This window comes from Vicugna pacos, chromosome 13, assembly GCF_048564905.1.
Source record: "Vicugna pacos chromosome 13, VicPac4, whole genome shotgun sequence".
In the NCBI taxonomy this organism is placed as follows: Eukaryota; Metazoa; Chordata; class Mammalia; order Artiodactyla; family Camelidae; genus Vicugna; species Vicugna pacos.
In genome coordinates this window covers 42,321,917-42,345,305 of record NC_132999.1, presented here as the reverse complement: position 1 = coordinate 42,345,305, position 23,389 = coordinate 42,321,917, and the positions used below count along the sequence as shown (strand labels likewise).

Here is a 23,389-nt window from a genome sequence, read left to right as displayed (position 1 = left end):
CAAAGTTATGAGGTCCCCAAGGGGAGGAACTCTGTATGTCCAGGCATCTTCCACAGCAAAAGCTAGCACTGCATATTATACACAATTCTGAACTAACCTAAACATCCAAGTGACCAATAAATGAATCCAAACAGAGAGTGTTTAGCTGAGACACTCTCTGCCTAATGGCCTTGAGGATCATCATCAACCGTTTGCAGTACAAATAACAACAGGCTTAGTTTTAAAGTTGTATCTAACTGATATACGTAGAAAAAATTTAAATAAACCTTCCTGGGAACTCAAAATGAATTTTAGTTTCTAAAATAAAGTATCACCAAAATTTTGCCTCCTTTTACAGAGGGGAAAGAAAAAGAAGAAAAAAACCCTAGATAAATCAGTACTTTTTCCTCCCTCAAAAAATATATATGTAAGCTTATTTTTAAAGTGGAGAGCTTTAAGTCATTTTGAGATTTTCTCATCTATACAACAGGGATAGTAACAGTATCCATCACTATAGGGTCGTGGCAAGGTTTAAATAAATAAAGGTAAAGTGCTCAATGAAATGTTTGTTACATATTAATAACAGATTATCTATTATCACCATCATCACCACCACAGCCATAATCTTTAGGATCTGACCGCAGTATTAACAGATCTGAACAGATAACAATAAAATCAAGAGATATATCACATGGCGCCAATAAAATCAGCCATCTTTTTTTGGCTGCTACAAGGGACACAATCTAAGCCAGGAAAATTAGCCAATAAACACATCTCATGTCTCTTTCCCGGGGATTGAAATGGACTTCCTAAGTACCTCTGAGCCCTGTAGAATTATGCTCAGTTCAACTTTGTACATTTGAGCTCAGTTCGCTTGTACGTTTGGGAGTGGGGGGTGTACATGACACACGTGCAAACTTTTCTTAAGTTAGATGGAGTATTTCCTTCCCTCCAACTTTCATGCATACAACTCCTTGTATATTCCCTCTCTCATGAAAAAGAAACACTGTAGTGATTAAGAAGAGTGTGAAATTCCATAAATTTTACAGCTAAAGAGAACAGTTGTGATAAATACACTGGAACAACAAAATCAGCGACGAGAGAGTCTGGGCGGTGACAAGCAGTGGTGTGACATCTGGCGGAAGCCAAAGTCACAGCAAGGGGGAAGAGGTGGGCGTGAGGAAGCATCCTGCCGAGCGTGGACACAGAAAAAGAGAGGAATTGACAGTCTGCCTTTGGAGCCAGGCCAGCCTTTGCCACCTCTAATTGAATAAGACGACGTCGCGATGAGTGAGGTGCCTTGGAGAATGATGCAGTTTCTTTTGCAACACGCTGCACACCTTGGGACGTTAAGCAGTGTGTGAAGCATACTTCTATTCCTGGTGGGTCAGTAATTTGGTAGGAGATGCAGAATCACCAATGGGACAAAGGATTTGGCTAGTGATGACACTGTTTTAATAAAGACTTTTAAATACACTACACAGAGACTGGGCTTTGAAGGAACAGTGCCTGCTATTTCGTTTAGTCCAGCCGACTGTCAAAGCTGCCTAAAATTCCATCTTTAGCACTAAGAATATCTCACAAAAATGCAGTTTACAGAATTAGAAGGGATCTAAGAGCTCCTCCAGTCTACCCAATGTCACTCTCACAAATGTGGGGACTCAAGTTCAAAGAGGGGACAGTGACCTGCCCTAAACCACACAGCTAATTAGTCAGGACTAGAATTTGGGCTTCCTGATTCCAAGCCTTGTGTGCTTTTCTAGGGAATCATGCTGCCTCCACAAAATGGAAATTAGTGTGAAAATATGATTCAATATGCAAATGTCAGTGTCACACTCAAATATTTCAGAATGTACTATTTTGCATACCAGCATCTATTGTTCTCGGTCATGTATTATATCTTATATGACCAATAATATTTTAAGTTTTAAAAGAGCAAGTTTAATGTCAGACCATTATGACTCCGCTAAAGGGTCTACAACTATGCAAGGTATGTCATAGGTACTCAATAAATACAAATTGATGGCAACACCTCAACTGCTTTGCAAATGCCTAATTTTTCAACTTCATTAATAAATAAAATGGATCCACTGTTACCCTAGGGCTCCGAACTCTGAACCAGGAGCTTGTTTCCAATAATCAACAGAATTTATTAGCTATCTGTTTTGGCTGAGTTTGGTGGTATAACTTTAAAATTTCAATGTCAATTTTGCCATTTTAATTAAAGAGAGCCTTTGCACCTATACTGGAATCGCAATGTTCACTATTTCAAACACTTTAAAAAAAGTCTAAAAGATTTCAGCAGCTTCCAACTGTTCTTGTAACCTAAGCACCTTTTCCAGCTCTAAAAGATTATGGTTTTATGGATGGGGATAGGGCTGGGACTGGGGCAAAACTACCTATCCCTAATGCCTAAGCAATACAGAATCATTTGTACCTTGACTTTAATCCTCTTCTACAGAGTTCTTTTCAAGGAAACCCACCAATCTCTTTGTTTGATAACAGTGGTGACTATGCCTTAAGTAAAACACAGAGTTTATAAAAGCTTCAAGCAAATCCTGTGAGAGTTCTCTGAGACTGCACAGGATAATTATGAAACGAGAGAATGCTCTAACCAGCTTCACTTTTGCATGTGGAATGTGAATATATTATAAATTCAATAAATGTTACTTAGCATTTACTATGTGAGAATCATTGTGCGAGGTGATGAAGAGGGAAACATGGATGTGGAAGGAGCTGACAAGGCACAATGGAGTAGGAAAGATTTCAGATGGAGGAAACAGCATATGCAAAGGTAAAGAAACATGGAGGAACATGGAATATTTGGGTACTGGTGAATATGCGACATTTATATCTAGTGAATTAGGTAATTTCAGTAGGAAGTAGAGAGGAAGTGGGATGACAGGAACTTGGACAATACTGTCATTGGCTTCTGAGACTAAAATATATGAACTTCAGTATGTAGACCTTAGAGGAACCAGTGAAAATCATTCCTATCCCCCTGCCAATCCAAGCCTTTTTCGTATCTTAGAACATTCCAGAAGCAGTTGGAATGGAGGAGATTTGGATTATGACTATTTGGAAGGCAGAATGGATAGGAATTAATGACTACTAGAATAGAAAATGAGAGAGAAAGAGGAGTTAAGAGGACTCTCAATAAGAGGGAAAGGTGGTAGAGCAAATGTAAAAAACTCAGTTTAGACCCAGTCTTAAGTTGAGCTGTTCAGAGTAGCTGGAAAGAGAGAACAATGCAGAGCTGAAATCATGAGACTGAATGAAGAGTCAATCAGTTAGGAGGTTTTATTTACACTAACACACATTCCTCTGTTTACCAGTGGAAGACAATAAAGGAAACAGTTACAACAGGACACTACGGCAGGGGTAGTCCTACGTTGTCATGATAGCATGAAGAAGCTGAGGGTGATGTATGTGTGCGGGGAAGTACAGAGAAAGCTTCTCTGGAAAATGATGAATTGAGTCTTAACCAGCAATTAAAAGTTAGCCATTTGGAGACTTGGAGATACATTCAGGGGAGAATGACCAGGAAAGTGATGGAGTAGACAAAGGCAGAAATACACGAGAGAACACACAGCAGGTTAGGGGAAGTACAAGTGATTCAGTTTGAAGAAGAGAATGCCAGTGAGAAAGGGGCGAGAGACAGGTCTGGAGACAAAGCAGGGGAAGTGAAAGAAAAGAGATGATGCAGAGGAGCTAATCTCTGAGACTGTGAACACCTAAGTTGAAGAGAGCAGTTCTGGGAAGCTGAAAAAAAACTGGCCTTTTTCTCCTTCATGATCACAAGCAGGGACCAGTCCTGTTACCTACTACTGCCATTCAGAGGAAAAAAACACAGAGGTATGATGTTGGAAGTAGAAAACAGTTTCCTCTGAATCTTGTGACCGAAAAAAAGTGTGAGTTTAAACTGATCAGAATCAGTATACTGAGTGTTACAACACAGAAGTTAAATTAAACAATCTGACTTTCCTTGTTCTTTCCTACTTCAGATATGCTTATCTTTTGTTGCGCTGACACAAACTGGCCCATGTTTATAAAGTCTCACATTAAATTAAGAAATAAGGAAGCAAATGTGCCTCAAATGAAGCAAACTTTTGATTTTCAGAAGCCCAAGACAAAATAATAGAAACTTTACTCTGAAAATGAGACCGTTTAACCAAGGTTTCCCATTTCTTTTCTGTCTTAGTTCATTCTCTGAAAGTATATTTAGCATACTTATTTGATGCTGGCAGATGCAAAATCATAATATAAAAATTGTCTTTGTTCTCCTTTAACAATAATTAGCTCACGCTCAAATGTTTTGCTTAACACACTGGCAAAAATTCTTACAATGGATGAGTTCTTGAACTTAAGCTCAGGAATGTCACTGCATTTACAACCAACATTTTAAACTTTAAAAGCAAAACACTTTTTAAATTATTATTTGAAAAATCTATGTTTTAAAATGCCATAAGTCTAAAGTTAGGCATGTGTTTTTGTGCAAAAAATAAAGCAGACCTGATCAAATGTGGCTTTATCACTGCACAGTTGTGTTACATAAGATAGTTTACTTGGCCCTGAAGCCTCTCAAATGCCCCATCTGAATGTGGAGGACAGCAGTACTTGCCTGATAGCTGTGAGGAATGACAAGCACTCATCTGTGTTAGAGTTCCTAGAAGAATGCCTGGTTAGTAGCAGATGCCCAATAAATACCAACTGAATCTGACTTTTAGGAGCAAAAAATTAAATATTGTGTATATTTCAATTTTTAACAAAATTGGATTTTAAATTCACCCCTCAATAATTCTGAAATTTCTGTAAATTTTACTTCTCTAAAGCCATCACTAACCCCAAGTTTGAACAGTTCTCCTATTAAAGTTGTAATCTTATCGTAATTAGAAGTTTAGAAATTTAATGAGTTGAAATGCAACATGGCACAGATGCCTTATTATACCAACTAGTTAACACAGTATTTGTTTTCTACATTAATTTTACTTGCTAATCAAAAATACTGCTTTCTCCCAAATAACATCAAAATAAAATTGCTGATTGTGCAATGGTAAAACCAACACCACCATGTCTGTGACAAGGACGCTTGAATTCTTTTTTCATGAGCTGGCAGTTTCCAAGGAAGATATAAGAATCCATGTATCTTTAAGTCAATTCTCAAAAAATTCAAGTGCAGAAGCCACGTCCTGTACACCCCAAGGCACATATTAGGTTGTACATGCTAAGCATGCCCATAAATATCTCTGAATGTTGAACATTAGAACTGATCATCTCCTTGAGTTAGTAAATAGGACTGCTGGAAAAGACTGTTTAGGACTATATGTAACTGTATCTGTTTTCAGATGTCCACAGCAACTAGGAAATTCTGGGGAAAAGACTATTTAAAAGCCCTTCTATTACAACACAGTGCTCCCCATTAGCAGCCAAGGTCCAACACAAGTTACTCTTACCTCTTGAATGGATATGAAAGAAAGCTCCTCACTGGTCTCCCTGCTTCCTTCTACTTTCCCAAACACTCTGCCAAAGAGTAGCCAATAGTCTAATCAAATCTCATCTGATCATGCTAACCTCCTCTTAGCCAACAAGCTTCCAGAGAGGCTACTTTTTTTTTCATTTAGCATAAAGCTTTTTCATCAAAGTTCTCACAAGATGGACTACCTCTCTAGTTTCAGTCTCTTACCACTCCCCTAAAACCCTGTGTCACATTTAACAAACTACTTCAGATTGTGGATTTTGTATATGTGGTATACGTAGTAAAAACTACATGTATTTATAGAGCCCTAATTTGTATATAATACCTTACTAGTTAAAAGGTAAAAATTTAGTAGTAGCATGCTCAAAGAACTCGTTGTGCCACCCCAAACATCATTAGAAAATCACTGTGCCTAACCTAACCTCTCTCACACACCTCGAGGACTGCACTTGGAGTTTTCCCTTCTGTTTCATCTTTGCCTTCATGACAGCTGGTCCTTCAAGGCTCAAGTTGGGCTCTGTTCACAGAGCAACTACCCACATATGGCTGCTGCAGCACCTGTCACTCCACAGTAGACTATTTACTGCCCTACTGCCTCATCTGAAGGTACACACTGAGTTCTGCATCTCTGTTTCCTCAGCCCCAAGGACAATGCAGGCTGTAGATTTATTGAATGGATGGCTATCTGCACCTATGGGACTTCCCAGCTACACAAAACTGTAGAAATTAGGAGGCATCAGAAAGGGAAATGCAGAATTTTGGCGGGCCATTTCAGTTTATAAAGATTCAGAGATTATTTCATCTCTCTTTCCCTTTTTCTTTCCAATCTAGTTCATCCTATCTGCTCTACTGTCTACACTCAAAAGTAATAGTAAATCTTAACTTTTTTTTTTCATTTGTAACTTAAAAAAATGTGTTATGCTTTCCTACCCCTTTAAAAAGCCCTTGCTTTCTATTTTCTTAAACTTTTTTGTGAAATAACACATTCATATAAAAGTGCATAAGATATACAGACATAGCTAAATGAATAAAGTGAACACACACATAACTACCTCTGAGGCCAAGAAATAGAACAGTCCACTATTTCTTCCTCCAAAGGCTTCCTACTATCCCTCGTTTTAGATAACTGCGGGAGAGAATAAAGAAAACCTCAGAGTTTTTTGGATCAGCCCCTGAATTCATAACCCTGCATGATCCTGAGACATGGCAGGTGAAGAGAAGCACCAAGATGCCAAGGTATATGTGTGTTTGTATCTGTGAGTGTGCGTGAGGGCATGCCCACACAGGCAGGGCACTGGTTTAAAGCAGTCTTAAAAGATAGGGTAAATCTGTATTTCTAATGGTAAACATGTTTTACTAAGCACTCTACTGCCCCCAGCTTAAACCAAACTTTAAAAGGAAACCACATAATTTTCAAGATACAAGTTTCAAAATGACACAAATTTAAATCAGTTACCTATATTGCTTCACTCCCATTGCAGATAGGAAAGATGCTTTAAGTGAAAAGTTGGCATTATGGGGTCACACAATCCCAGCCACCCAATAGGCTCATTCCATTCAACCAGAACAGGGGTTCTCTATGCTCGCAGCAGGCATCCAACAGGGTAGCACATATATGCTCTCTGAGTGAGAAAGCAACACCTTCTCACATACAACCCCCTGGAGAGAGATGGGGAAGGGGGTGGGGGTTAGACTTTACACCTGCAAACTCCTAACTCTATCAGCACTGGGACTGGGAAAAACAGCACGTATCTGAAAAGAAAGAAAAAAGGTTTCCTGATAAAGCCAGTGACTTTCAAAGAAGAATGTTCTTAAGCCATTTTTTTCCTAAGAGACTAGTAAGTATAACAATTCAACATTCAAGTCTTTGTGTCTCTTTAAAGGACTCAGTCAAGCCCTAATGACTGTATAAGCAAACTGCTTAAAAGGGCAGCTGTCAGAATTCTTATCCTTCTTGGCAGAAAAACAGTATAAGCACAAAGTGTTGTCATACTAATTAAGGCATCTCAACTTCAAGGCACATCTGTCCCTGGGCCTCTGGATAATCAAAATGACCACTAAAAATAGAACAGTGGTATCTCCAATGGGGCAGACGTGAGCCACTCCCAATCCTAAGAGAATCCAGTGAGATGTGACCTGGGATACACGTGTTTTGCAATACCACTGAATGTCCACCTTAATGAAGTATGTTTTAAGTTTTTACTTTACATTCTATTAAGGCTAGTAGGCAAACTAATTAACAGACATATAACTCTTGGCTTAGTGAAAATTCAGTTAGTCCTGGTGAGGAAGAAAACTGCTCTCCAGGTCTGAAAAAATCCCTGCTTGCACTGAAACTCCAGGAGCTTCATGGTGAACATCTTGATTTTTTTTTTTGTTTTGTTTTCAATTTTCCCATCACCAAAAGTAAGCCAGCTCTGTCTGTCAAGATGCCCAGGCTGTGTGGCAGTGGTGTCAAAGGCTGTCATTTGCTCCAAGGCACTGCCATCTGCGGTAGCACAACATTTTGTCTCCAGAAAATAAACACATCTGCCTTTGCCAGTGTCCTCCCACTGTGCCGCCCATCTGGAGCAGGTGAGCTGGAAGGCAAGCCTAGGCGTGGGTGACACGGAGGCGAGCAGGGGAGATGAGGCCTCAAGGGAGATGGCACATGGAGGAAGAAGGCAGTGCTGTGTCATGTCACATCCTGCTAACCATATTTGCCAAAAAGCTTGTGAAATTACCCTTGTTAGTGATATTTTAATCACATGTAACAAACGGTTGGTTGTGTCTAGGGGACAAGACCTGCAAAGTCAAGGTTTCACCTGGGCCATCTGTTCACAAGGTCACATGACCTCACTGAGACCAATAAACAGATGATGTCTTTGTGCTAGCCACCAAAGGCATGAGGACAGTAACCTAGTGGTCAGAATAGAAGGCTCAAAGCCAACAGTGCTCTTCTAGAACAAGAGAACACTACATGCCTGCTGCTCACCAGACCAAACACACTCAAACTCAGGCCAGAATTCTGGGACAAGTCACTTCTGGAAATGACTCATACCTGAAATTTGTTCCTACATATTCTTTCCCTTTCACTAAAAAAATAAATTCAAGTCTGGTTATGATTGTGACATCAGATCTTTTTTTTAAAATTGAAGTATAGTCGATTTACAAATATTGTGTTAGTTTCAGACGTATAGCAAAGTGATTCAGTTATTTATATATTTTTTTCCAGATTATTTTCTATCATAGATTGTAAGATATTGACTATAGTTCCCTGTGTTATACAGCAATCTTGTTGCTCATTTATTCTATGTACAATAGTTTGTATCTGTTAATACCATACTCCTAATTTATCCCCTTCCTCCTCCTCCTCTCCTTTGGTAACTATAAGTTTGTTTTCTATATCTGGGAGTCTGTTTCTGTTTTACATGTAAATTCATTTGTACTATTTTTTAGATTCCACATGTAAGTGATATATAATAGTTGTCTATTTCTGACTTATTTCATTTAGTATGATATTCTCTAGGTCCACTTATATTGCTATAAATGGCAATGTTTCACTGAGCAATATTCCATTGTGTGTGTGTGTGTACACAAGCACAGCACATCCTCTTAAACCAATCATCTGTCAATGCGCACTTGGGCTGTTTCCCTGTCTTGGCTATTGTAAATAGTGCTACTATGAACATTGGGATGCATGTGTCTCTTTGAATTAAGAGTCCTCATCATTTCCAGATGTATGCCCAGGAGTGGGATTGCTGGATCATATGGTAGCACTACTTGCAGTTTTTTAAGGAACCTCCATACTGTTTTCCATAGTGGCTGCACCAATTTACATTCTCACCCAGGAGAGTAGGAGGGCTCCTTTTTCCTCACACTCTTTCCAGCATTTATTATTTGTAGACTTTTTGATGATAGCCAATCTGACAGATGTAAGATGATACCTGTGTTTTTTTAAATCTATTTTTATTTACACTTAAAACCAAAATACTCTCATAAGATCTTCCTAATGTATACATTCTAGCTCTTTTTTGTGTGTTTTGTATGATTTATTTACTTATTTTCTAATAGAGGTACTGGGGATTGAACCCAGAACCTTGAACACGCTAGGTATGCACTCTACCACTGAGCCGTACCCTCCCCTCATAACTGTGGTTCTGATTTGCATTTCTCTAATAATTAGCAATATTAAGTATCTTTTCACGTGCCTGTTGGCCATTTGTATGTCTTTGAGAAGATGGAAAAATGCCTGTTTAGGTCTTTGTCTAGTTTTTGATTGCATTTTTTTTTTTTTGAAATTGGGTTTATGGACTGTTTGAATATTTTGGATAGTAACCCCTTGCGTTGCATCACTTGCAAATATTTTCTCCAATTCCACAGGTTGTCTTTTCATTTTGTTGATGGTTTCCTTTGCTATGCAAAAGTTTTTAAGTTTGATTAGGTCCCATTTGTTTATTTTTGCTTTTATTTCTATTGACTTGGGAGACTGATCTATTAAAATATCGATACAAGTTATGCCAGAGAATGTTCTGCCTCTGCTCTTTTCTAGGATTTTTATAGTGTCATGTCCTATATTTAGGTCTTTAAACAATTCTGAGTTTATTTTTGCATATTGTGTGAGGGAGTGTTCTAATTTCACTGATTTCCCTATAGCTGTCCAGCACTCCCAACATCACTTGCTAAAGAGACTGTATTTCTTCTGTTGTATATTTCTGCCTCCTTTGTCATAGATTGACCATAGCTGTGTGGGTTTGTTTTTGGGCTTTCTATTCTGTTTTCACTGATTTGTTTTTGTGCTAATGCTATGCTGTTTTGATTACTGTAACTTTGTAGTATTTGACATTGTAGCATTTTTAAATCATGCTATTTGGGGGCTGGAAGAAACCACCTCTTTCTCCCAAGGTTTTTCGTCTAGCTCAAGAGAGAGAGACTGCTATACCTCCTGCAGCAGGGCTCTTTCAACTATACCACTAGTTTTCAAACTTAGTGGGAAGGGGACAGTGAAGCCACTTTTTCAAATAAAAATCTTACACATAATTTCTATGTATAAAATAGATAAAAGCTGAGTTGATCTTTATGAAGCAGAGCTGAAATTTCAACACACTGGTCTTCCTTGGTGAGTTTCTTGAGGCAGCTTCTTGTAATAACGTTTGAAAACCACTACACCAGGCTGGATGGTATTTTTCCAGCTCATTATTTCTATTGTTTATTTGCTCAGCATTTACAAGTACAGCCCCATAAAAAGACAAATTATCAAAGGCTCATCAAGCACTTCAGAAAAGGTTCTATGAAAACACTTTGGCCAGTGAGTAGCAGTAGTAAAGCCCTAAAGATTACAGGCCATGGACGCCAGCATTCTACTCAAGTCTTGACACAAACTCCGCATTCTCCAAGGATATCAAATCTGGCTGGTTTATACCTCAATTTCCACATATGTAAAATGGAGATCTCTGTGGATAACAACAGATAATTTTAGGGCATTCATATGGACGATACCAAATGTGCCACGTAATTCATTTCAAGAAGAAACAGCTCCATTGTTCATCACTCTCCCTTCTGTAGTCCATTAATCAAATCGTAAGGAGAATTTAAACAAGCATTATGCAAACTACGCCTGTAAGTCATTACAAAATTTTCAAAACAATCCTGTCAAAAATCCAAATAGCAGATACTTAATGATGGAGTCATTTATTAAATGTTTATTTTTAAGGGAGGTATCACACACTCATTCAAATATTTTATTAAATCCATAGAATAATTTGCCATAGTTGATCACTCCTTCCTTCTTAACAGATAAAGAAAGTGAGGCTCAGCAAACTTAAGTAACTTATTTAAGATTACACAAACTAGTACATACCAGAGAAGTACTCGGAACTCTGGTATATCTGGTTGTAAAACCCATGCTCAAAGAAGTCTCATAAATATTTGAGGTTGGGCAGTCAAATCCTGAGCAAAAGCCTAATAAGTCCTTTTTCTGCTCATTGGACTCTCACCAGGAGTAGACCAACTTAAATGTACACAAGCGTCTAAATAAAAACTAAAATGAAGGCTCTTGATTTTTTTCTCAAACTGTGTCATTTTTCATCTCCTCCTGCTGACCTTACATCTTTAATTCTTACATGAAGAAGTAACATCCATTCATTAGGAATACTTTCTTTTTAAAGAATACTTTAATAAAATTCTCTTTTAGTGTATAAACGCACAATACCATTTTCAGTGGTAGAGGTGGACCTAACTGGATGACATTTCTTCAGCAAATACTTAATTGAACACCTAGAATGGGCATATATTTATACCTTAACTATATAATCCTATGCATGAATCTTAAAAATTTTAATAGAATTAAAATTTCATGCCTCCGTAAATACACAAACATACTTGTACATTAGTCCAATAACTAATAAAGGGAACAGTACAAAAGAGTATGGTGTTTGAAGTTAGGATCTTACTTCAGCCTTTTACAGGGTACATATGTGCCTCTGTTATACTTAGACACATAAGAGAAATACTTAAGTCCTCTATTACCCAGCCTTAGTACCCTTATAAGTAAAATGGGAATAACACTCTTCCTATGGTGTCTAAAGAAGCATTAAATAAGGTCCTATATGTAGGTATCTAGAATAGCACTGTCCAATAGATTTGTCTATGATGATAAAAATGTTGTATATCTGTAATGTCCAATATGGTAGCCATTAGCCACATATAGCTATTGAGCACTTGAAATGTGGCTAAAGGGACTGAGGAACCAAAAATTTTTTAAAGAAACCAAGCTTATTTCTCTTTTAAAGTCCAGGAGACTCTCACCTGGGAACTATATTTTAAATTTAATTTATAGTAATCACACAAGAAAAAGAAATAAGAGGGATCCAAATTGGAAGGAAAGAGGTAAAACTGTCACTATATGCAGATAACATGATACTATACATAGAAAACCCTAAAGACTCCACACAAAAACTACTAGAGCTGATAAACAAATTCAGCAAGGTAGCAGGTTACGAGATTAACATACAGAAATCTGCTACATTTCTTTACACTAACAATGAAATGTCAGAAAAGCAAAGTAAAAAAACAATCCCCTCTAAAATCACACCAAAAAAAACACTTAGGAATAAATTTAATTTTTAAAATTGAAGCATAGTTGATGTACAATATTATATTAGTTTAGATGTACAACACAGAGATTCAGTATTTTAATAGATTATACTCCATTTAAAATCATTACAAAATTATGGCTATATTTTCCTGTGCTGTACAATATATCCTTATTGCTCATTTACTTTATACACAGTAGTTTGTATCACTTAATCTCATATCCCTATCTTGCCCCTCCCTCCTCACCTCTCCCTACCAGTAACCACTAGTTTGTTTTCTATATCTGTGACTCTGTTTCTGTTTTGTCATATACATTTGTTTTATTTTTTAGATTCCACATATAAATGATAACAGAGTATTTGTCTTTCTGTCTGACTTATTTCATCCACTAAGCATAATACCCTCTAGGTCCACCCACATTGCTGCAAATGACATAATTTCATTCTTTTTAATGGCTGAGTAGTATTCCGTTGAATATATATATATATATATATATATATACACACACCACATTTTTTATCCATTCATTTAGTGATAATCTTCACACTTGATCTTAGCCAAAAGGCCGAGAAGCGATCATTTAGTGATAATCTTAATTATTTTAAATCTAAATAGCCACATATGACTAGTGGCTACCATATGGAACTGTATTGATCTAGAAAAAACTCTAGCACATAATAGATGATCAGTGTTGGTTTATTTCTATTTTCCCTGTCAATATGAGTATCCACTCTTTACCAGCATAGCAGTTTAATTAAAACAGCACAACAAAGAATCTCCCATAGGAAATTGCTTTATAGCTATTTAATTGCTTCTTCAACCAAACAGTAACAGCAACATAAAAACAAAAGTGACTGTGTTAACAGCTTTGCATGATTACCTCATTTAATCTTTATAATAACGCTACAAAGTAGGCGCTGTTATTTTTATAAGTAGGGACATTGAGCTTAGACAAACAGCTAGCAAGTCAGTGGGCAAATACTTAAATCCAAGCAGTGTAATTCCAGACACTGTGTTTAACCACCAAGCTAAATTGCCTGAATCTTACAGAACTAATTTACATAAGACTGGCAAACAGCACAGCACACAGCAAATTGGAAATCAAACAATTTGAGCTACAAATACAAAGTTATACGTGGCAACTGGGTGACTCAAAATAAGAAAATAAGTCTCATGTGCCAACTGCTGTGACAGTACAAATGTACCAAATCTAGTAACTGTACTTATTAGGAAGACTGAAAAACTATCATCACCTTCCACCCCATAATAAAATGACTAAAATATGAATTCACATTTTAGAACTAACAACCTGTTTTGATAGGGAGGTGGGGGAACAAAGATTTGGGCCTAGAAGCACAAGGCAGAGGTAATCAATATTTACTAGAGCCCCATGTCACTGTCTACAAAGGATATTTATTTGTTAAGACATCAAACATTTCTGTTAGGAGATTAACCAGATTCACTACATTTCCATGAAGCACACAGCTGCTCTTATCTCAATTCTAAAAGGAGCTTAACTCACTTAATGTCTGTAGCATTTATGACAAAGTGTTTATCGTGCCCAAAGCTGGAATTCTTATTCCAGTTCTGGTGACAAGTCAGAGGAGTACTTTACACAGCAAGCCACAGCATACTCTACTGAGTATCACAGGAAATTCTAAGTGGCAGGAAAGGTCATATCTGACCCATTTTCCTCTCTCACAGAGGAGTGGACAAAAAGGCCACTGGCCTTTTACCCAGATCAAAACAATGTATGTAAATTTGTCTCCTCCTCCCAATCCATTATGTTTCTAGCTTCCCTTCAAACTTCAGACTCCATATTGCACAAACCGCTTGGTCAAAGCTAGCACTGAGAAAAAGAGATCTGATTAATTGAGAAGTTCTCATTTCAGAATCAGGCACTAGAAAATAAACTGCTTTAAGGATCTGCAGATCTGTAATAAGTAAATAAACAAAAACTTGTACTTGTTTATATTTCTGTCATAACTCAGCTTAAGCAAGTACAGATGAAACTAAAATTATAATAAAAATAGAAACAGCACTTCTGTTCTAAAAACACTACTGAAAAACCAAGGAACTATCTAGGCAGAATAGGCAAGTAATTATGACGCCATTGGTATAGCTTTTGCCTGACCTGCTGTGTGACCTGGAGCTAGTCCCTTTGCCACTTTACGCCTTTCATTCCGTATCAGTGACAGAGAATTAACTACTATATATCTCAGTGGAATAGTGAGTAGATTAAATTATTAAGCAAAATGCTTTGGGCAAAAGTCATATGAATGTTAAATATTATGATTTACAAGCATTCATTTTCCTAGCACTCCTGTGGGGTTAGGAAGTTATCTCGATTTCATAGATGAGTAAACAGGCACAGGGGGTGAAGTCACATGGTAAGGCTCCATTTACTTAGTCCCTGTGGGAAGGGAATAATACACACCTTTAGCAATCACATGAACCTTCCTGGCACATCCTACACAATCTTTAATACATTCAACCCTTTTTTCTTTCTTTCTTTTTTTCCTCATTCAATCCTTGACTTACTGTTGCATCCTTTAACATGCTGTCAGTGGAACAAAGACAGCTCTAAGGTAACAAGGCCAGAATAAGTGAGGAAGAATAATTCTGTATGCTATGGAAAGAACAGTCATAGAAAGACACAGTTAATCTCAAGATGAAATCTGCATTATTATTTTCAAGGTTTCATCTCTACTACTATGTAGGGACCTTCAACCACGGGAATTAAGAAACATAGTTTGCTATGAAAACGCTTTGAAAAAAATGTTAAAGGCCACCACAGGACCTTCATGATTGTGTACCCCATTCCAAATTTCTCTGGCAATGTATATTCAACCTCTGGGCTTTAATTACCAACTTATGCAGAAAGAAAAATCCAATCTGAAGAGACTGAAGCATGTAGCAATGGAAAGGGCTTAGGAAAACCAAAAAGGTGCAAAAAGTACTACTCATGTATAATAGGATAGAAAAGAAGCACAGACGATTTCCCTGCTCCTAAGGCTGCCTGCTATATTGCTTACCCGACTCCGAAGACAGTCAGCCAGGTTTCGGCGAGTGAAATTAGCTGCTGCTGTGGGAGACAACTCATAACCTGGTACAAGAGATAAATAATCATATTTAACGTGAAGCAGAAGGAATATCAGTACCCAAAACATTCCACTGCTCCTGTTCTTACAGACTACCACCCTTTGGACACTGAAGAGTATATAAAGTACACAGAATGAAGAGCATAATCCTACACCTCATTAAAAGTTGTGAAATAGCTGGTTAGTACTGACAGTAATTGCTAGCTATAAAACAGAACCAAGGTAACTATTCTATGGTGAGATCAAATTCACAGCTTTGCTTAAGCTGTTCATTCATCAACAGGCTGTGGTTTCCTCTACAGAAGGAAAGAGGTACAAATAAATAGGCATTGGAAAAAAAGAGAGAGATCTTGAGATGACAATTTTTTTTAGTTTATTTTAAAAAGGAATTGGGAAAAGAGAGGCTGGAAATTAGGACAGCCTCAGAGTTATACTTTATAAGGTGTTCTTTTTTTTTTTTTAAAGTAATTTTATTAAAAAGTACACTATGATTTTCAAAAGTACAAGCCACAGGGGGAAAAAATGTTTCTATCACTATAGCATTTTAAAAATAGAGATCTCAAGCATAATACCTCTAAATAAAGTTATAATGCCAACGAAAGTGCAGCCCAAGGAATGGCATCAGGTGTGCAGTAGCAATGCACTCACTTCGTTAGTTTAGTGTTTTGGGTTTTTTTGGGTGGGTGGGGTGGGGCGTGTTGGAGGTAATTAGGTTTATGTAAAATTTTTTTTAATGGAGGTACTGGGGCTTAAACCCAGGCCCTCGAGCACGCTAGGCTTGGGCTTTACCACTTGAGCTATACCTGCCCCCACTACAGTGCCTTCACTTTGGAACTTAAACCCCCAGTAAAATGGAGCTAGTGACAAGAGTCACAAGAATGACCCACAATTCAGCAGAGCCACCCAGAAAATGCCAGTTTGGAAAGACAGCACATGGTTATTTCCTACAACATTCCAAACACCAGTGTCACATCAGGTAGGATTTAGATTAAAATTCTAAGAAATATTTATTGAACAGCTACTATGTTTCAAGTTTTATGCTAGGTACTTTCATATATATTAACTCTTACAAGTCTATAGTACATGTTAAACTATGAAAGAAGCAAACACCACTAAGGATTTGACAAGTATCTTAAAGGCAGGAAAGACTGATGCCTGACCATCTGCATGTAGATTTTTCTTTCTTTCCCTTGTTTTGATTAATTCTTGAATTTTAATATGCATACGAATTACTATGTAGGGTTACATACACAAAACGATACTTGACAGGAAATTTAAGGGGTTTTTAGGGCAATTTTAACCATACACAATTTTTGTTTTATGTACTAACATTAGACCCTAAGAGCCACATAACAGAAAACTCCGTTATTTACTCCTCCTCCCTCTCCCAGGACAGGACAATGAAGTATTACTGTACCAACTATACTTCAGAAACATAGGCATCCTTCATCTGCCATGTAGGCATAAAGTAGAACCATTAAAAAGTAATTATCTAAATAGTCTAAACTTGCTTAAACTTAAGCACCATGTACTTTAGGTTCCTGAATGGCAGGAAGTAAGCCCTGCTCATCTTTGAATTCTCTGTGGTACTAGACAGAGTGCATAACATGGATGAGGTTCTCAAAAATATTTACAGAATTGAATGCATGATGTTAAAGTTGCTGCCTAAAAAACTATACAAATGGATCATATCTAGTCATTCTACACATATTATATTCAAATTAAGCTCCTTCACAGTGCCACATTATAGCAGTGCTGTGTTTATCAGTATCATTACACTGCGAGGTAAGTTAACTGAAAGGAATGTTCTTTCTGCTAGAGCTAGAGCGTCACTATAAACTTTCTTCGATCAGAGGGCTAGTGGCGAGTATTATTACACAGGGAGGCTTTCCCACTGCATAAGAGTTCATTAGCCCGAGAGAGAGTTCACAAAATATCTCACAAAAATCCTAATTATCTCCCTCCCTAGATAATAACCTACCAAAGAGGCAAAGCAGAACCCTTTCATGACACAGTAAATCTCCTACAATTTCATGGAGCTTTAAGTTTACAAAGCATTTTCATACATATTATTCATTAATATTATTATAATAATACCAATTTAGATGTAAGGAAAATAAAGGCCTGAGGGAATTAGTGACTTGTCACATAAAAATACAGTAAAACCAAGTTTAACTTAGGTCTTTAAGCTCTGAGATTTCAGATATACTTTAGCTCAAATTATATTCTCTAACACTTAAAAAGTCTGATATTAACATACTCATTTTCCAAGATGGTGTTCGTTTATCTCTCAAGTATTATGCTTTAATGTTTCTCTTTTCTGCTCTGGGATTTTTGTAGAAAATCTTCAGGCTCAGAAGGAGGATTTAGATAAGATTTTAAAAATAGAAAGACTCAAATAAAAATATGACCACATTGGCCTGCTCATGTATAGAACTGCCAGTAGGGAATATTCTTTTTCAGTACAAATTTAAAGACAAATCAACCAAAGCTACATTCTAAGTAATACCCACCATTTCGCATCTTATAAAGCTGCACATTTTTCTGAATATATTCTGCAAACTGTACAGTGTCTCCAGCCTCTCCAACACATAGGAGTAAGATTTTTTCACTCATCTTAAACATCTTATCATGATCTGCTCAAAGGAAAAAACAGTGTTAGAAACTGCCTTATCAGAAATTTATTGTTATTATATAGGAAACCACAAACAGGTTTATCAATTACTGTACTGAATAATTTTATAAATTACTGTTTTTAGAAGACTTTAATGGGCAAGTATGTCAATTACTCTCTTTCACTTGCCATGTTAAGTCTATCTGCTAATTTTATTAATGTCAATTTCAGGTGAAGAATATATGCAAAAGTTGACAACTGAAAATACACTTCAAAACATTAAGGGCACTTAAAATGCAAGGGATAGAAAAACTAAAGAAACTGAAGGAATCGAGCCAATGGCCATTATCTTTAGGCTCATGATTACAAGGCTCTGAAATGTCTCTATAAATACAAATGTTACTATATACACATACATATAAAAGCATATATGAAAAGTACCTGGGCTACAATTAAGAAACCATCTCAAGAAAGAACAACAACAAAAAATCTACTGAAAATATAAATCACCTTAAAAAGGAAACCAACTCCATTTCCAAAGCAAAGAGAAAATTAAAATGACTGCCAAAGTAAAAATTCAAACAAATATTGTTAACACTAAACTATTTAAAAATACCTCAAAAATCCCGATACTCTAATCTTATCTAGCTGAACCAGACTTATTCGGATTAAATAGATAAATAAATATTCAGATACAGCAATTAGTGCCCAAGGAAGAAAACTCCATATTCAGTCTGCAGCTTCAGAAAAAGGCTAAATCTCCCTATCTTACTCTCACTTTCACTTTTCATTTCTCAAATAGTGCTGAATAATCTTCCCTGGGAGACATGTCTCCTGTTTGAAAGCTTCTGAAATGTCAAAATCTCTTAATAGGATTTAAAAAACAAAATGCTACAGTCAAATACTTTACAAGTATTTGAGAGTTGTAGATACCAGCAATATGGCTTCTTAGACTTTGGGGGGGATACATAAAATGTGCCTATAGATAGTATCAAATTGCCTTGAAATGCCTAAATAAACATACTTTTATTTGTTATAGGCTACAGGAGATTTAAAGACTATTAATTTACAAACTTGTTTATGAAAGAAAAAAATTCACTTATATTATCTATGTAAAGAAAAGGGATCAGAAGTGTATTAGACGCCACTGGCATCTGAGTTCTTGCCAGTGGCAAAAGTATGGGCCAGTGGCAAAAGTATTTTCATTTCCTTCATTTTGCTTATCCGTATTCCCTAAAATGTCTATAGTTAATATGCATCATTTTGTAAGAAAACATTACTTATTAAGTTTGCATTATTATAATAAGAAAAAAGCTGTTCTTATTTTGGGGGAAGGGAAAGTTTGTTTTTCTTGTTTATAAAGAATCTATGGTACATGTGGAAGAAATACTAAATTTTGAGGCAGTAAATTGTTCAATTTTGAAATGAACTTAATACAAGATTAAAGTGTTTTTTAAACATCTATTCTCTGTCCAGTGAGTGAAAGGAGGATATAGAAACAAAAGTAATAGATGCTAATGGCTCCCTAAATTGTTCAGGAAACAACCTATGTAGCTCCAGGCAATTTCTGATCCTTTACAAAGAACTTACAAATTCGTATACATGATGCAAATGAACAACAAAATAAGCAATAGCAGTGTGCAATGCTGTGGAAAGCCAACTAGACTAGAATCCAAGAGACATTGGATACATTCTAGGCTCATCACTCTGAATTTGGGCAAATTATTTGTCCTCTCTAAGCCCCAGTTTCCATGTGTGTGAAATGGTAATACTATCATCCACCCCTGCCTAACTCATTGGTGGGGAAAACTGTGCATTGTACATTATCATACTCAGTGTTAGACAGTGTAGTTCAGATTATACAGGCTATAGGAATTCAGAAAAAAGAATAATCTGTGTGGGCTAAGGTACTCTGAGTAATTTAAAAGTAATTCTACGCAAGCCAGGAAACAAGAGAAATGAAAAGTGGCATATAACCAAAATGAAGAGTTTTGTCATTTTAATAAGCAAGCGATCTCTAGGAAATATCTCCTCTATAGTATCAAAATATCTTACAAAGTGACAAATCAAAAATTGACTGGAAATATTACTCTCATTTTTTTTACCTGGAGAAAATGAATCTCAAAAGGTTACTCATTGAAATAGATAAATAACAAGAATCATGGCACAGGGAACTATATTCAATATCTTGTAATAACCTATAATGGAAAAGAATCTTTAAAAGAATATATATGTATGTGTGTGTGTGTGTGTGTATATGTGTATACATATATACATAAAAAACTAAGTCAGTTTGCCATATGCCTGAAACTAACACAACATTGTAAATCACCTATACTTAAAAAAAAATTCTTTAAAAGATTTTTTTTTTAAGTTACCCATTTTCAGCATTCTTGCCTACCCTACAAGTTCCTTCATGAAATGAAAGGTAGGAAAAAGTCCTCATACAATTCCAAAGCTTCTATCATAAACATTTTATACCAGAAAAAAACTATTGGGAAAATCAATTATTTCCAACCATTTTTCAAGAACTAATTCAAATTCATCTTTCTTCTACACTACAGTGATCCATCTTTTCTCTGAATACCCTATGGATTTACTCCTGAAATCATTAATTTAAAAACTAACTTTATACTTACTACTGATACTTCTTTTATCATACAAAATCATATTGTAGCATGTATTTCCTTGTTTTCTTAATGTCTTAGACCCTTTTATGGATCATACCCAATGTGCTGCATACCTTACAACACCTAGAAGTACTATGTATGTAAGTAGGCTTAAAACACATTCTGTTTTTTGAAGTGGTTTCATACACATTATCGTGATGAAACAGAACACCTGTAAAGGTACTGATTGGTTACAGTTCTATCTAGACACTACTTCACGTTAAAATCACTTGAGTGTCAAAGCCTTAGTATTCAAAATAATGGACAAATTACTCTCAAAAAACAAATCTAAACCTTTCGAAAACATGGTTTACAAATAAAATGTCTACAAACTAATTAATGAAATTTCATAAAATAATGTAATTTGAGGAACTATTCATACAATAGGTGTTTAACAAATTTAAGAATTTTTGTTTCCTTAAGCCCAAAGTGAACTGTTATCTAGCCTCAAAGCTTTCCCTAATCTCTACAACTAGAATCTCTTCTTCCTCTGGATTATATAAAAACAATCTCTGCTTCCTCTGAACTACCCAAGACGACTGATGTACTTTTCACATGCAGCATCATTTTCTAGCTTGTGTTATAATTATTTGTACACATATCTGAATCCCTTATTAAATTGTAACTTTCAAGATAAGGGCCACATCTCATTCTTTGCATCCTTCAGCATCTTGCTCTGTAACAGACACACAGGTGCCCAAAACCTATTTGTCAAATGAACATTAGATCATCTGAGCCAGAGAATAATACTTTTCCAAGTAGTATGTTTATGATCAATCATGAAAACACACTCTTAGATTCTGAAGACCAACAACCAAAATCCTTTTAAAATTATTTACTGAGTACTGACTGTAGGGAGACAGTAAAGAATAGCAATTATGGCAAAAGATAAAGAGTCAAACTGAATAGGTTTGAACCTGAGTTCTGCTACTTGCGACCTCAGGCAAGTTTCTTAACCTCTCTATGCCTCAGAACTGTCATCTGTAAAGTGGCAATGTAATAACGCCTATCTCAAAAGCTTAAATGAATTAATGTAAATCGCTTAAAATATTCGGTACATAAGTGCTTAGTATGTTTACTACTAACGTATCTGTCACGGTGCTAATAAACATTTGCACGAAACTTTTTTACTCAATTCTCCCAACAAGCTTTTGAGGTTTGTACTACTAAACTAATTCAGCAGATGAGGAAATCTAGGCACTGTGAAATAACTTGTACAGAATCATAAAGCAAATAAGTGGCAGGGGTCTATTTCCTAACTCCACTAACTACTTAAATATAAGGAAAACTTGGCAGCCAGTGCCCTGGAAAAGAAAGATCAGAGCTAAGATACCGGAAGTACAGGTAGCGGAAGGGAAATGCCAGGCTTCTAGTGCCATATCCTTACTCTCCCCAGGATCCCACCTTATGCTGCCAGCAAACTAACCTTATCAGCAGCGACAACAGGAAATTTATCAGAAATTAGGGGGTCTAGGGAGCCTGGAGCCGGGCCGGCGCTTAAACACTTAAAAACTGAATTTCATTAGGCAACTCCCGCCTAGCAAGCATTCAGCGAAAGCCTGAGCAGAGCACAGACCCAGGAGCCCTGGGAGGAGCGAAAGTCAAGGCCCTAAGTTTGTCCACTTGTCTTCTAATTCTAAATTTAAGCAAGTGCAGACCAGGGACGGCGGGGTTCCAACTCCCAGACCTGCCTGGTACTCACCCACCCTCCCCACGAACTCCCCCAGGCTGCCCCTACACCCAGGCCCGACCGGGCCTCCCCTGCTTCCTCTCACCGTCCTTCATCTGGACAATATTGCTAGCGGCCACCCGGTCGGAGGCGACAAGGACATAGTCGGGGCCCTGGATGCCGATGAGGTACTCCATGGCGGAGGGAGGCCGGGGGCTGTAGGTTCTGTAGAGCGCGGGACTAGCCGGCTTCTTGGCCTCACCGGTGAGACAGCACCACGGAGCGAAACTCTGCGCGACGCAGGCCGCGCGACCGCCCCAGGCACCGGCGCTCTTGGATGACGTACAACTGTCGCGAGAGGTTGGAAAGGAGGCGTGGCGTTCGGTTAGTTAAACTCTGTCCTCGTCTTCTGCCCTGTCGCGGTCTTTTGCAATTCCAGCCTGGTTTCTTTGTTTATAATTAAACGTTTAAAACTCTCCTGAAGAGGGAATCACGCACTATATATAAAATGCCGAGCACGTATGAGTGCCAAAAGGCGTGTGTCCCTAGATGGCCGTTTCCCTTTGTTGTTCGGTAAAGTATCGCCAGAAACCCCTTCCCTGCAAGCTAGATTAGAGAAAAATAAACTTGAAAGGAGTCCTATTTACATGCTTCACAAAAGTAAAATATGGCTGAGTCAAAGATCTAAGCATGAAGACTAAAATCAAGAAAGATCAATTTTAGATGTTTCTACCTCAAATTATATGCAGTTGTTACCTCTAGTAACAATGATTTGAAGGGAGGACTTTCACTTTTATTTTATACGCA

At 37.1% G+C, this 23,389-nt stretch overlaps 1 protein-coding gene across 1 annotated transcript in view; it reads right to left on the bottom strand.

Annotated features, from left to right (window-relative positions):
• The window catches only part of PSMB2 (proteasome 20S subunit beta 2), a 30,929-nt gene extending 8,015 nt beyond the window's left edge, over positions 1-22,914 (bottom strand). Inside the window, exons 1-3 of the mRNA XM_006212697.4 lie at positions 22,689-22,914; positions 18,144-18,266; positions 15,565-15,635 (exon numbers count right to left, since the gene is read on the bottom strand). Coding sequence (XP_006212759.1) covers positions 15,565-15,635; positions 18,144-18,266; positions 22,689-22,779 — 285 coding nt within the window. The 5' untranslated portion in view covers positions 22,780-22,914. The remainder of the gene's footprint in view (positions 1-15,564; positions 15,636-18,143; positions 18,267-22,688) is intronic.
• Positions 22,915-23,389: the final 475 nt, after the last annotated feature.